We start from the raw sequence: 13,986 nt of genomic DNA on the forward strand, positions 1-13,986 counted from the left end.
AGGAGCATAATTGACTGCGCCATGAATGATGTCGTGTTGCTGCAACATTAGACTATCTTTGTTGGTCGCTTACCATGTAACAATGAGCTCGCAGCTGGTTTGATGAAATCAGTAACTCAGCAAAGAGTTCTTAACTTAAGCCTGCAATTGTTGATTTGTATATTCTGTAGTTCTGTCTGTCTTTTTCAAGTTTGCTATCATCTGCAACCCCCGTCCACTCGCCACAAATTTGTAGTAAAATTTGTGTGCAGCATGCTAGTCCGTCAAACTTTTTAGCATAATCTTATGTAATTTGCATTGTGGTCAAAATAATGGCGTTGCTCTGGATGGCAGATATTGCATACACGCGAAAGCAAAAGCAGTATCAACCAAGTTGATCTTGCTATCATCGTTTATTTTACGTTGGAATGTCAAGCATCTCATCTCAGAACACTAGATACAGTAGGTAGCTATGTCACAGCTATACCGCTCTCAACTTTCGACAATCTTAGCACCAAATTTCAACTAGCACCATCCAATTGTGAATATGTTCGATTTATCATGCTACTACTGCATTCGATGAAGACTGCTCGCCTCAGATATCGATAAACAAGTTTTTTTGTTGCTGCGAATACCAAATAGTGCCTCGGTGGTGTTGTTTACACCGATCGCGACCTGCTGTTACACGAATTGATCCAGTGTTGCACCAGACAAACTATGTTTGTTTACGGCACAGAAAGACGCGTCTCGGTGTCGAGTACGCGAATATTACGTTTATTTGATGGAACATCACGATGCGGAGTCGTGAAGAGGCAAATTACGAAAAACAATGGCGGGCCAAGTGTGATTTTTGTGGGGGGTATATCTCGACGCATTTTGATTCGAACTGCTCTGTTTATGCACCCGAATCAACACTCCCCGCCCACGAATATAAATACCCTCCTTCTCCCCCAGACTTTTCTTTTCTCTTTCTTTCTCTTCCTTCCCCACACCACATACTTCCCCACATTTAATATGCATTTCAACTATTCGATTTTCATATGATCATATCATATTATGACACATATAACACAATACAAGTTCGCTGAGTGTTTATGTTCATGTCAGTCAGTTTGCTAATGATACCTAGCACATATATACACCATGACATGCATGCACCTTCTATCAATGTCGCTGCAAGTTCTGACTGGAACTATTAATCTGAACACACACTACTTTGGTTCACGGCCAGTTACATTATTGTTTACTGTTTTTGGTTGTTTAGTGACGTTCTTTGCCAACGTCTGAATGATATCACACTGCCGGCCCTTTGGTTACACAGAGGCTGAGTTACCTTTCACGGACCCTCGGTTGTCTTGTACGCAAGAACTTCTGACTTTGAACTGGGCCTAGCTTTGATTGGTATTGGTATGTTACAGTGTCGCATGTCTAGATGACCACGGTCTATTGGTCCGGCGCGCTATGTACTTATCAATCAGTCTGCAGTATCAGATGTCTAGATGACCTATGGTCTACTGGTCTGGTACAATATTGCACTGTGGCTCTGTGGTTTCATGATGATTGAGGTAGGGACTGAGCGAGATAATTTTCAACACAAGCAGCATATTATCACGATTAATATAACGACAAGCAAGTCATTATTAGTCTAGCACTATAATACTTCGACTGACTTGGTTTTAGCAATCAACAATACGACTTGTCTGTAACTTAACAATACCTTCATAATGCGGATCTTGTACTTTTGTTTTCCTAATCTGTGCGTCTTGAACTCTTGATTATCACTGGTATCTTGTCCTTAATATTTCTGTCTGTTGTATTTCTGTATCGACTGGCCGTGAAACCGTCAAATAATTGATATTTATTACAATCATTTTGCGTGTTTGCAAAATTTATAGTGTTGTAAATTCCTCAAACTCAACCGGTCTACTTTAGTATACCGTCTTTTAAATGTAACTAGGATTGTGTTTATTTCTAAACTGATGATTTACAGGAGAAAATGCGTCCTTATTGTATCGTTACACTTCAGACCCAGTGGGCGGATCTTATAACTTAAAACTTGAAAATAATTAATAAAATGCTAATACTATAATTTCAAGAATTTAGCAGATTATCAGACCGTTTCAGATTCTGATTTATAACATGTGTTCATTAATTCCATTCTGGTCAAACCGCGATGAGTTGAAGTTGGGACAAAACGAATCATGGGTAAGGGCTCTAAACTTTTCAAATCGATTTATAAGAAATGGTCATATATGTAACGAATTGCTTTGTTTATAGAATCTGTAGCATGCTATAGGCACCGTTGATACGAGAATATGGTACAATGAAGGTTTTGGGCGTTTCACGACTATGGTCAGCAATTTGCCGTCATCCGATAAAGATGGCATCATTGTTAGCAGAATTGATACAGCCAACTGGATTACGATACGCAAGTTCAGCTAGTTCGAAAAGATGGCTAGGACGACAGTCAAAAGATGCTTTTAGTCGTGAAGCCAGGATACAAGGATTGAGGAGTCGGGCAGCGTTTAAACTGCTGGAGGTCAGAATCATGGTTACCCTCTACATAAGACATGCGCTTAGTTATTTTGTAGTTGGATCATGACAGTCACATATTTGCAAGTGGACAAACAGTCGTGGATCTTGTGTGTTATATTTTGGTTGGATATTACGAGATTTTTAACATCAAGTAGGGGTTTGCGCCAGGATCATGGACACAAGTAGCCGTTGATCGAACAAGACCAGGTGGTCGAGTATTGGGTATTGATATTTTACCCTGTATACCACCAAAAGGTGCTTCTGCAATTCAAGGAAACTTTCTGTCTGTAGAAACACATAAAATGGTTAAGGAATACCTCAGGGACACAGACCGGGGCCGCCCAGTTGACCGAAGTTTAGTTGATGCCAGCAATGGTGAACCTATAAGTTACATTGACATGGAACGCCACGAAAGGCCACCAGGATCTGATGACGATCAAGTGCAAACTAGTGATGCTGAGACCGAAACGAAGCCTGGCCTCGAGCCTATGGTAGATGTAGTGTTAAGTGATATGTCAGAGCCCTGGCCTCATGAGTTTGCCTTTTGGTCAAGAACGTTAAGCCAACCTTATATTAGGCTCATGAATACATCTGGAGTACCAATCAGAGATCACGGCGTGAGTATGGTAAGTTTATGCTAACAATAATGAGCAACGCATCTAAGCTGAACTTCTAGGATTTATGCCATGCGGCTCTTGCATTCAGTCTTGATACCTTAAAAACGGGAGGGCATTTCATTTGCAAATACTATATGGGTTCAGAAGACAAATTTTTGGAAAAATGTCTGCGCAAAGCCTTTGCTACAGTCAAGCGTGAAAAACCCGAAGCATCACGGAAATTTTCAAGAGAACAATATTTTGTGGCAAAGTTTAGAAAGAAAAACGTTACCAAACAAGATGTGTACGGTGATATGTATGATTGCTAAAGACGTGGCATATAATGGGCATAAATATAGGACTGTATATATAGAATATTCAATAACATAATGTTACAGTGCTTCGTCTGCATGCATTTCATGCTCACGAGCAAGTTTTACAAAATCAGCTTGTTCAGCATCAGTCAGCCGGTTCCACAGATCTCCAAAACCAGCAGAATCAATGTCCAGCCCTTGCATTCGCCTTTCAAGATCTTGCCTTCGCGCGTCTGCTTCTTCACCAAAACTGCCAGTATCACTCTCTTCCTCTCCATTCTGCACTTCTTGATCTGCTTGGTCTTCTTGTTTATCATCCGAGTCACACTCTTCTGATGCGTCCAGCTCTTTGAACAGTTCCTCGTAGTCACCAAGAGGTCGTTCCTGGGCGTCTAACTCATACTCATTTACTAGTTCTAGCAACCGTATCTTGTCGCCGCCTGACAACTTGGGCTCATCGACTAAATTAACTGCCGCAGCAGCTGCAGCTTGCGCGCTGTCTCTATAAAACGTAGAAAAACACGCCTTGTGTTCGTTGCATTTATAGCATGACAATGAACAATACAGTTGTTCACATCTTGGACATGAATATTTACCGTATTCTTTCTTACAGAAAGCACATATCCGAGGACCCGTACCTATTCCAGACCCAGAAACTTTCAGTGATGATTGTACTTCTGTGTTGAACTCATCAACTACTTTTGACATCAGACAGGCCTACCAAGTAAACGTCAGATTAAAATGCATTAGACATGCAAACTCAGAAAATTCGCGACAGCTACTGGTTTATGGGTTAGGGCGTTTGCTCTTCAGTCAATTTCAACTTCACCGACTTCATTGTTGTCAAACAAGTTTCGCGTCTTTTGGGAGTACGCTCCGGTCAATGCGTTAGAAAGCTGAGAACTTAAGTTGATCTGGATTTTGGTTTAACGTGGGCAGGAAGTGGAAGTACGCAATTGCGTAAAATGCGGCGTGATGATTGAACTAACTAAATTTATAGCTAAAGTACAATGCGGCCCACGGTTTCTACGTCATCTCGATGGATTGGATTGCGTTCTGAGTTATTAGATCTTTCTCACACAAATGGGCAAGTTTCATATGCATTACGGCAAAATAACAGACCGCAGGCTGTATGGTCGGTGCAATTGAGAGGAGTTCCAAAGAATTTGATTCGCCATTACGCAGACAACAGGCGTGAACCACCTCCGTTTGAAACTACAGACAAAAGCAAGCAGCAGGCATCTGACGGTCAGAGTTGGTTGCTTGGTTTGTTACGCAAAACGTTCTCGCGCTCTGGACCTGAGAATCGGCCTTGGGAGGTCAGAAGAGAAGGCGACGAGGCAGAAGGGTACGAACCAGATGCAGAATGGGAGAGTTTACAAGTTCTCAGTAGTTTGGTTCGGCGTATAAAGACTGAGATTGAATCAGGAGATGCCGTTGAAGATTTGCTTGAAATAGAGTTTGAGTTGAAGGAAGCAATTGATGACTTGATTCCCCGGTTGGCTCGTGAAGAGTTTCCTGCTGTTCACGTACGACTGATTAACGAAGCTTGGAATTTTCTATATACACCGCAGCTTGGAAATATCGCCGAATATAAGGGGACTGAAGTTGTAAGGTCCGAGGATGCCGCACGAAGGCACTTTAGTATTGACGAGCTGAAGAAACTACTGTTTCTTGTCGCACAATTTCCTGAAGTATCGGAATTCCATGTCGAACTCGGAAGGAAAATTTATCAGAAGCTCATGCAATCGATGGCAGTGGATGACCAGGCCGCACAGGAGCAGTTTACGCGTTTTATTTTGCTATTGTCGCGGAATCATGCCGACAATGAAATGCTGATTGCGTTTAATGAGTTACTGAGAATTTTGAAACATGTAGACGAAAATACTGCAGCTGTCTTAGTATCGATTATCAACAACATTTCAGACGAAAGGGTGCAAGAGGTCGTGGTGTCACGTTTGTTTCAGAACGTGTTTATGGACATTGGCGCCTTTAACATTATCCTACAGTCGGCGATCGAACACGAGCAGCGAAATATTTGGAGAGTCTATGCAAGTATTTTTAGCCCAGAAGCTTCAGGAAATTCTTCGCTCGAACCCAACCTTGACACGCTCGAATTGCTATTTCGATATGTTGTACAAGATTATGAGTCTCAAGAGTCAAAACAGTTTATGGAAGGTGTCAAGGAGGCTTTGTTTGATGGAAGCAGCGAGCCGTCGTTTGACATCATGGAGAACCAATCACTCTACAGGTCATACTTGACTGCATGCATAGTATCAGGACACAATGATGTTGGTACAAAACTGTTTGATTTGTTTTCAGATTCTGAAATGATGCCTTCGCTTGAGCCTGAAACTTGGCAGGTACTTGCTCAATGGATCACATATTTTGACGGTAACATTGAAAAGCTCAGTGGCTTTTTCGCCAAGATGAACACGTTTGGGGTCGATACAGACGTCGTGACTCTGAACGGTGTGTTGAGGGCATCGCAAATTGGTCAGACTACAATAGAGTTTAGAGATGCTGTTTTTGCATTATATCAGGAGTACAATGTTGGCCTTGATACGACGTCCGTGGGTCTGCGGATCCGAGACCGCTTGCGAGCTAACCTACCATTAGAGGCTGTTGCAGTGTTTCAGCGCGGTGTAAGCGAAGGACTCACCTGGGATTACAAAACCGATGATGTGAAAGCCTTGTTTCTTATGCTACAAGGTCTTACAACATTAGAGCCGTTCGATGGTAAACTACTGACTGATATGTACTTGGCAGTCAGAGTTTACGTCAAGAGCGTTGACTATAAGACCCGACTGTCAATGGCAAAGGTGTTTATAACCAGTGGTCAGATTGGTAATTTGAGAGATTTACTGAAGGAGGAGATGGGAGAAGAGTATAAATACCACCCCGATACTTTTCCCGAGCTTTTCGACGTGCTACACACTGCTGTGCTTAATAATTATAATGCAAAATCCACGTGGATGATTTACGGCTGTCTGCACAAACACTTTATTCCACCGTATGAGGCATATCTTCCAATACTGAGACATTTCGGTGATCTGAATATGTGTGAGGCTATGCTAGAAGTGTTTCGACATGTGAGAAAAGGAACAGAGACTCCACCTCGACGGGATATGTACTCTATCGTGCTGCGACAATTTTCCCGACGGGCATTTAGTGTCGGTATTGACGAGGTCATTATGTGTTACAGACTTGACCTAAACATTGACCCTGACATTGAGATGTTTAACGCGCTGCTGGAAGCCTGCTTGACTGTTGATATGTCGTACATGTCGTATTCGCTCTGGCAACAGATTCGGCTGGCCGCAATTGGCGACCAGGTTGACGGACTCAATCGTCTGCCAAATTCAGAAACGTTTCGTCTCTTGATGAAGATTGCATCTCGGACAAACCTTGGATACGCCCAAGCGCTGTGGCAGGAATTTCCGAAATATCCTGTCCAGCTCACGACGGAGCACTACCAGTATTACGTTGCTGCTCTATGTGAACACGGCCAGTACGACCAAGCTCTTTCTGTTGCTACACGGGCGTATGAGCTGCCAGAGCCTCAGCCGACGGCCGACTCAAGCGAGATTCCGACGTCCGTTGCTGATTTGATTGGCGTGGTCTACAATTATATGCCTACAGACGAACACCGGAACGCGGTTAAAGAATGGGCTACACTGGTGCATCCCGAAGCGTGGGACAAGGTTCGCTTTATGATACCAGAGCTGCAAACGATGGAGCTTCTTGGAGTCAATCCGGATCGGGATCCACTGGAATTGGCTCGTATGAAACGAGTGCTGGAAGGAAGGCAGAAACAACTTGAAACTGAAAGTGCGACTACTCGGCCTGAATCGAGTGCACAGTTGCCAAAGCCACAATGATTTGTACATAACTTGCATCTAAATGTAAATAGATTTCATATTTTAGTTTCGTAGGCGTATTAATTGAGCCGCGTATAGTGTGTGAATCTTAAATTGACTCAAAGGTGCTTCGCACTTACTAACTGTGAAGATTAACTTCTCAATTCACGATAAAATGGTTTCAAAAACGGCAAAGATTGGTGAAGCGATCATTCCTGCGATTGGGTTGGGATGTATGGGAATGTCTGCGTTTTACAAGACAAAGATGACCAACGAAGCTGCGATGACTCTGCTCTCACAGGCCGCCGACATGGGCTGCACTTTCTGGGACACATCAGATGCGTACATGGACAACGAGCTTGTGCTCGGCGAGTGGTTTAGAACTACGGGTAGACGGTCTGAGATCTTTCTGGCGTCGAAATTCGGCATCACCACGACGCCCCAAGGTCGAGTCATTCGTGGCCAGCCGGACTATGTCAAACTTGCGTGTGATCGGTCTTTGAAGCGACTTGGTGTTGACTACATTGACTTGTACTATCAACATCGTGTTGACCAGACGACTCCAATTGAGGTGACAGTTGGTGCAATGGCTGAATTGGTGAAGGAAGGAAAAGTGAAGTATCTTGGTCTGTCTGAATGTTCCGAATCTACACTTCGCCGAGCGCACAAAGTGCACCCAATCGCTGCTGTGCAGATTGAGTACTCGCCTTTTGCACTACAGGCTGAAGACAACGGTTTGATTGCCACTTGCAAAGAACTTGGTGTCGCTGTTGTGTCGTACTCTCCTCTAGGCCGTGGCTTCCTGACCGGAGTTTACAAGTCGATTCTTGATTTCCCCGAAGGTGACTTCAGACGCAGCCAGCCTCGATTTCAAGGCGAAAACTTTGATAACAACGTCAAGCTTGTCAACACGTTGACCACAATCGCGACAATCAAAGGTGTCACTACCGGCCAGCTCGCGCTCGCATGGATCGTTTCCCAAGGCGCGATTCCAATCCCAGGAACGACAAAGAACGACCGTCTGGTTGAGAACTTCGCGGCTCGTGGTGTCGAGATTACAGAGGAGGAAGCTATTGATATTAGAGAAGCGGTGAAGGCGGCTAATATTGTCGGCGACCGCTATGATGTAGGCGTGCAGCTTCTGTATGCCGACAGTCCTGAGCTGCCAAAATAAATTTAGCTCACTCGCTGTGACAATGTAGAGATAGTTTTGAATGTGATGTCGCAGGCCGATATTGTCAGATGTAAGCAAGCAGTCACTACTAAATACAGTTACTGTTTACACAAAGGTAGACTATTATACAAGTGTATTACCATGCTAAATATCAAAATGCCTTCCACTTTCAATACACTATCACATCGAAACACCTTACTCGTTTCACCTGAGCGCTCTATAACGTAAACACAATCTGGCTCGGACTAACTGATTTCCGATCTTTCTGTAATTTCAAACTGTATGCAACTCCAAACCCGTGCTTGAACACAATCTTAATGTCCTCCAATGGCAATCCCGAGACTTCAGGGTAACAGTAAATGACGCCCAGCCAACCGATCAAAGTCACGACACCGTATAGCGCAAACGTTCCACCCGGCGTGAGTGCTTGCATCAAACTCAGGAAACTAGAAGACACCATCGCGTTGGCACTCCAGTTTGTCAATGTCAACATCATGGTTCCAAGCGCACGCACCTCCATAGGAAACAGCTCATTACCTTGCCATGGAACATTTCCCAATGCAACCGCGTACGATGCAATAAACACTACGACAGAGATAAAGATAACGGCTCCCGTTCTTCCAGATGCCATGCCGTCCGGGGCCGCGGCCATAAGGTTACCAGCTAATGGAAGTGTGCGCAATGCAGCTGCAGTAACAAACAAAGCGATGGGCATAATCCACATACTGTACACCAAAAAGTTGCGTTTGCCAAAAACATCAATATATCGAACAGCAAAGATTGTAAACGTAAAATTGGTCACGGCAAGTACGAAAGACACCCTAAGGGGATCACCAAATCCAATAAAGCTAAACAGCGTAGGCCCATAATAAAGCACTGAATTGGAACCGCATAGCTGCTGGATCGCCATTAACCCGCACGCAACTAATAAGGCCCGAAAATTAGCGGTATCAGAGAACAGCAATTTGAACTGTTCAGATGTAGACAAGCCATTCAGCTCATGGTCTGATTCAAACTGGTGATGAATTGAGTCAACTTTATGCTTCACTTCTTCTGGAGAAGCAAATGGGTAAATTTTTTGAGTGACAGCACAGGCCTCGTCCAACTTTCCTTTTGAGATTAATGCTCGTGGAGATTCTGGAATAACAAAACACAGCAACAATAAAATAATCGAAGGCACGGTTGCTATTCCAACCGAAAAGCGCCATCCAGATGTCGCGTCTTGGAACATAATGTTAAGCGCACCGGCAACGCACTGTCCACCAGTCACAGCCAAACTATCGACTGTGACAAGCGCTCCTCGCAATTTAGCTGGAGAAATTTCTGCAATATAAATTGGTGCGACCATTGCTGCTTCACCAATGCCAATTCCAACCACAAACCTGCCAAACGTCATTGCGTGAACGCTGCCTGCCACAGCTTGAAGCATACTTCCAAGTGCAAAAATGACAGCACCAACTCCAATAACAGCCTTACGGCCAATTTTGTCAAGCATAATTCCAGCAATAAGTGCGCCTATAAAAGCACCAATCGAAGTTATAGACGTAATAAGCTCTTCTTGAGCAGGGGTCATGACTCCGCCTAAGTCGTCTTTAATCATGACCAACACACCGGAAATAACAGTCGAGTCGTAACCAAAAAGTAGTCCACCAAGAGCAGCTGATAGTGTAACAACCCAAATGTATCGACCGCCGTACTTGTCTTCAATTGAATCGTACTCTGGTTCATCGTCCAGTGTGCTCATTGTCTCCTGTGTTCGTTCTACTTCCGTAGATGACAACGGTGCTCTGGCAGACGCGTCATTTGTATCTAAAAGCAATACAGTCTGTTCTCCCCCATCTACATCGACCAAATCTTGACTGGAACTATTAAGGGAGTCCATTTGAGAAGGCAGTCAGTGATGAGAGTAAGGAAAACTAGCGGAGTGCGGAATACTCCGCGCAGCACCGGGGACATATTTAAACTTTATCGAGTCTTACAGATATTTAAACTTTATTGAGTCCCGCACGGACCGCATATCCTCCACAATATTGATCACGATGATAGCATAGCATTGTCCGTTGCCTTGCTAGAACAAAAAGTATACGCAAATATACGCATACATAGCGCATACATAGCGCATACATAGCGCATACACAGTGTGTTAATAAACAGTAAGCAGTTTAATAGTCATCACATATACCATACAGATCTTTTACATTAAAGTATTTTGATACCAGCAAATACAAATTCACAATTTACTTATATACGAATCATTCCCAATCTCAGACAATGATGGTTGCTATTCGAAAACAATCGCGGCCTTGATTGCAGACTTGTTTCTCATAGCCTCTAAGCACTCTTCCCACTGGTCAAGTGTGAAAGTCTTGTTGCAGATTCCTTTGACCTTGACCTTGGGATTAGCGCCATCAAGATAGGCAATAGCAGTCGGGAACATGTAAGTTTCTGAAAATGATCCCAAAATGGTGATTTCGTCACCAACTATTCCATGTTAGTCGTCACAGTAAGCCGTCAGTCTGATTCACTTACAAATCTTGCTTGGAGGCCATGTGACACGTGCCGAGCTGCTGTAAACACCATAGACGACCAACTTTCCACCACGGCGAACATAGTTAATAGAGTCCTCAAGAATCTTAGAGCTACCTGTTTCTTTCGTTAATCACACAGCTTAGCCTTAGAAGAAACCTACTCACCAGTAGCCTCGACAACAATATCAAATCCATAAGGATTCTCCTGCTTAAGAGCCTCAAACTGAGCCTCGGGATTCTTGCGATCAAGCTCGACATAAACATCGGCACAGTCAAGTTCCTTGGCCAACTTCATCTTTGATCCAGCGTTGGCAGCAAGAACAACATGGCAACCACCGTTGTTTCTTAACAATTGAGCCAAAACGAGACCTACTTAATCAGAGCAGTGTTCTACTAGAAACCGTAATTGCGTACCAGTTGGTCCAGCACCAAACATAAGGACGCTGGAACCAATGTCAGGTCTGATCTTTTCAAGACCGTGAGCAGCGCAGGAAGCAGGCTCCAAAAGAGTAGCATCGACAGGCGACAAATGAGTGATCTTAAAGACCTTACCAGCAGGATACGCGCAGAACTCAGCAAAAGCGCCATCCACTTTGATTCAATCAGTACGGAAATCCGCAAGCAGCTACTAACAAACGTACTTGTAACTCCGTGAGCATTAAAGTGCTCGCAAAGCAATGGCTTTCCACGGCGGCAGTAAAAGCACTCTCCGCAAAGCTCAGAGTTGTCAGCAACAACTCTGTCACCAAGAGAGAATCCCTTGACATTAGGACCCATAGCAGCAATAGTTCCAACGACTTCATGACCAGGAACTAAAGGAAACTAGGTAAACTTTAGAATAGATCCAATTTGACAGAAACAAAGGCATACTTTGGCGATAAATTCACCTTCATGAATGTGCAGATCCTAATTTTCCAGTCAGCATTACACAAGAACAATTCAATTAAATTACATACAGTTCCACAAACACCACAAGCAGCGACCTTGATCATAATATCATTCTCACGAAGAGTTGGAAGAGGCACTTCGAGAACAGCGTGAGTGAGAGGCTTCTCGTAGCTTGAAGAAGACAATGAGACAGGATTTTAGTGAATACAATTGAACAAAACATACCGCAAGGCTTTCATCGTTTTAGGCAGTTTATTAGATGACATTTTGTATCTTTGAACCGTGAGATCGAGTAAAAATCTTTGTTTTGAATTGAGTCGAAGTTAAGAAGTTTGAGAGAGAGCAAACCGGTTGCGCAGTATTGGTGTGATTGGATGTTCCGCCTCGGGACTTTTGACGCAAAACACAAAATGAAACGGCTTACGCACAATGACGTACGTACTGATTGATCTCTTTTCAAACCATAAGCTTAATTAACTAGTTTCTTTTTGTGCATTTATGCCATAAATACAGTACCACAGTTTACACTGTTCGTGTGGAAATATTTCAACTTATTCCCATTACAGAAACAAAATATTCACCATTTTAAAATCAACAATGTCAAGCATAAAATCTACTGCTCCGAGGAAAATATCGTTTGAGTCTTTAGGACTACAAAAATCTTTGGTAGAGGCTTTGAACTCCATGGCAATACGGAGACCTTCTCAAATTCAAATCGCTTGCATTCCTCAAATTCTTAAAGGTATTTTTAACTTGACTCTATACTGTTTGTTCTCTGACTGATTATACAGGACGCGATTGTATTGGTGGTGCCAGGACTGGTAGCGGTAAAACTCTTGCTTTCGCTGCTCCTATTTTGCAAAAGCTATCAGAAGATCCATATGGAGTGTTCGCGCTGGTACTTACACCTACTCGTGAACTGGCGTTACAAATATCCGAACAATTTGCGGCCTTGGGTGCGTCTATGAACTTGAGGCAAGCAGTTGTTGTTGGCGGACTGGACATGGTTAATCAGGCGCTCGCTTTGCAAGCTAGACCACATGTTGTTGTCGCAACTCCTGGTAGACTTGCAGATCATATTCGAAGTAGTGGTGAAGAAGCAATAGCTGGACTGCGTCGAATTAAATTTGTTGTTTTTGATGAAGCCGATAGACTTCTGACTCCTGGATTCGCAGACGATTTGGACGAGTGTATGGGCGTAATCACAAAGTCAAAAAAACGCCAGACACTACTCTTCACAGCCACGATATCCCCTGCAGTGCTACAGCTTAAAGAAAATTCAAAGAATAATATTTTTCTCCATGAAATTGCGACAAACAGGTAAGTTTTGTTCCACCATTCACACCGCCACATGCTAACGTAAATTTAGCATATCTGTCCCTGACACTCTTGCCCAGTCATATTTGTTCATCCCAACGCAAGTTCGCGAAGCATACTTGGTTGCTCTTCTCACTCTTCCTGCCAACGAAAAGAAATCTATTATTGTTTTTGTCAACCGCGCCATAACAGCTGAAGTCATCAAACGCATTCTTCGTGCAATGGAAGTGCGCGTAACGGCTTTACACTCGAAAATCAGTCAACGAGAACGAACGGATTCACTTGGGAGATTCCGCGCCGAAGCAGCGCGTGTCCTGGTTGCCACTGACGTTGCCAGTCGTGGGCTTGACATCCCGGTGGTGCAAATGGTAGTCAATTTTGACATTCCAGCCGATCCGGACGATTATATTCACAGAGTCGGACGTACCGCTCGTGCTGGAAGGTCTGGTGAGAGTGTTTCGTTTGTGACGGAGCACGACATTAGCCGAATTAAAGCAATTGAAAGTCGTGTAGGAAAAGAAATGGAAAAGTGCGAAGTGGTTACCGAAAATATGGTCATCCGCGATACGTTACAGCAGACTTCGGCTGCAAAACGAGAGGCACTTATGGATATGGAACGCGAAAACTCTCAGTCGCGGTCTCATAAACGAAAGGCTGGCAGCAGCTAAATTAAATGCATTTTGGATAATTTGCTGGTAGTTAAAAGTTGGAGTTTTCTTTGTCTGGTGTCATGGGTCACAGCTAATCATCTGTTTATTGTACTATAATGAATATATTATGCATATCAACTTTACA

At 43.6% G+C, this 13,986-nt stretch overlaps 7 protein-coding genes across 7 annotated transcripts; 4 read left to right on the forward strand and 3 right to left on the reverse strand.

The window, feature by feature from the left end:
* Positions 1–2,125: 2,125 nt before the first annotated feature.
* On the forward strand, positions 2,126–3,557 carry V1512DRAFT_256110 (FtsJ-domain-containing protein). Its single transcript, XM_066914942.1, has 4 exons — positions 2,126–2,518; positions 2,571–2,621; positions 2,670–3,140; positions 3,191–3,557. The coding sequence occupies exons 1-4, from the start codon at positions 2,303–2,305 to the stop codon at positions 3,437–3,439; spliced, it is 987 nt and encodes a 328-aa protein (XP_066774102.1). The 5' UTR covers positions 2,126–2,302; the 3' UTR covers positions 3,440–3,557.
* Positions 3,428–4,356, reverse strand: V1512DRAFT_256115 (uncharacterized protein). Its single transcript, XM_066914943.1, has one exon. The coding sequence runs from the start codon at positions 4,130–4,132 to the stop codon at positions 3,503–3,505; it is 630 nt and encodes a 209-aa protein (XP_066774103.1). The 5' UTR covers positions 4,133–4,356; the 3' UTR covers positions 3,428–3,502.
* V1512DRAFT_256116 (uncharacterized protein) lies at positions 4,215–7,324 on the forward strand. The gene is made up of 2 exons (XM_066914944.1): positions 4,215–4,372; positions 4,425–7,324. The coding sequence occupies exon 2, from the start codon at positions 4,435–4,437 to the stop codon at positions 7,303–7,305; it is 2,871 nt and encodes a 956-aa protein (XP_066774104.1). The 5' UTR covers positions 4,215–4,372; positions 4,425–4,434; the 3' UTR covers positions 7,306–7,324.
* Positions 7,325–7,408: 84 nt separating this feature from the next.
* Positions 7,409–8,649, forward strand: V1512DRAFT_256117 (NADP-dependent oxidoreductase domain-containing protein). Its single transcript, XM_066914945.1, has one exon. The coding sequence runs from the start codon at positions 7,460–7,462 to the stop codon at positions 8,456–8,458; it is 999 nt and encodes a 332-aa protein (XP_066774105.1). The 5' UTR covers positions 7,409–7,459; the 3' UTR covers positions 8,459–8,649.
* Positions 8,549–10,396, reverse strand: V1512DRAFT_256118 (general substrate transporter). The gene has a single exon (XM_066914946.1). It carries the CDS (start codon positions 10,338–10,340, stop codon positions 8,676–8,678), a length of 1,665 nt encoding a protein of 554 aa, XP_066774106.1. The 5' UTR covers positions 10,341–10,396; the 3' UTR covers positions 8,549–8,675.
* An 84-nt stretch (positions 10,397–10,480) lies between these two features.
* Positions 10,481–12,231, reverse strand: V1512DRAFT_256119 (chaperonin 10-like protein). Its single transcript, XM_066914947.1, is given in 9 exon segments — positions 10,481–10,565; positions 10,577–10,939; positions 10,988–11,101; positions 11,152–11,355; positions 11,401–11,577; positions 11,628–11,808; positions 11,857–11,892; positions 11,943–12,045; positions 12,100–12,231. The coding sequence occupies 8 exon segments, from the start codon at positions 12,138–12,140 to the stop codon at positions 10,740–10,742; spliced, it is 1,056 nt and encodes a 351-aa protein (XP_066774107.1). The 5' UTR covers positions 12,141–12,231; the 3' UTR covers positions 10,481–10,565; positions 10,577–10,739.
* Positions 12,232–12,437: 206 nt separating this feature from the next.
* Positions 12,438–13,979, forward strand: V1512DRAFT_256122 (P-loop containing nucleoside triphosphate hydrolase protein). The gene is made up of 3 exons (XM_066914948.1): positions 12,438–12,616; positions 12,666–13,194; positions 13,244–13,979. The coding sequence occupies exons 1-3, from the start codon at positions 12,472–12,474 to the stop codon at positions 13,857–13,859; spliced, it is 1,290 nt and encodes a 429-aa protein (XP_066774108.1). The 5' UTR covers positions 12,438–12,471; the 3' UTR covers positions 13,860–13,979.
* The last annotated feature ends 7 nt before the right edge of the window (positions 13,980–13,986 follow it).

The sequence above is a fragment of the Lipomyces arxii genome, assembly GCF_038497795.1.
Source record: "Lipomyces arxii strain Phaff 12-163 unplaced genomic scaffold V1512scaffold_1, whole genome shotgun sequence".
Classification (NCBI taxonomy): Eukaryota; Fungi; Ascomycota; class Lipomycetes; order Lipomycetales; family Lipomycetaceae; genus Lipomyces; species Lipomyces arxii.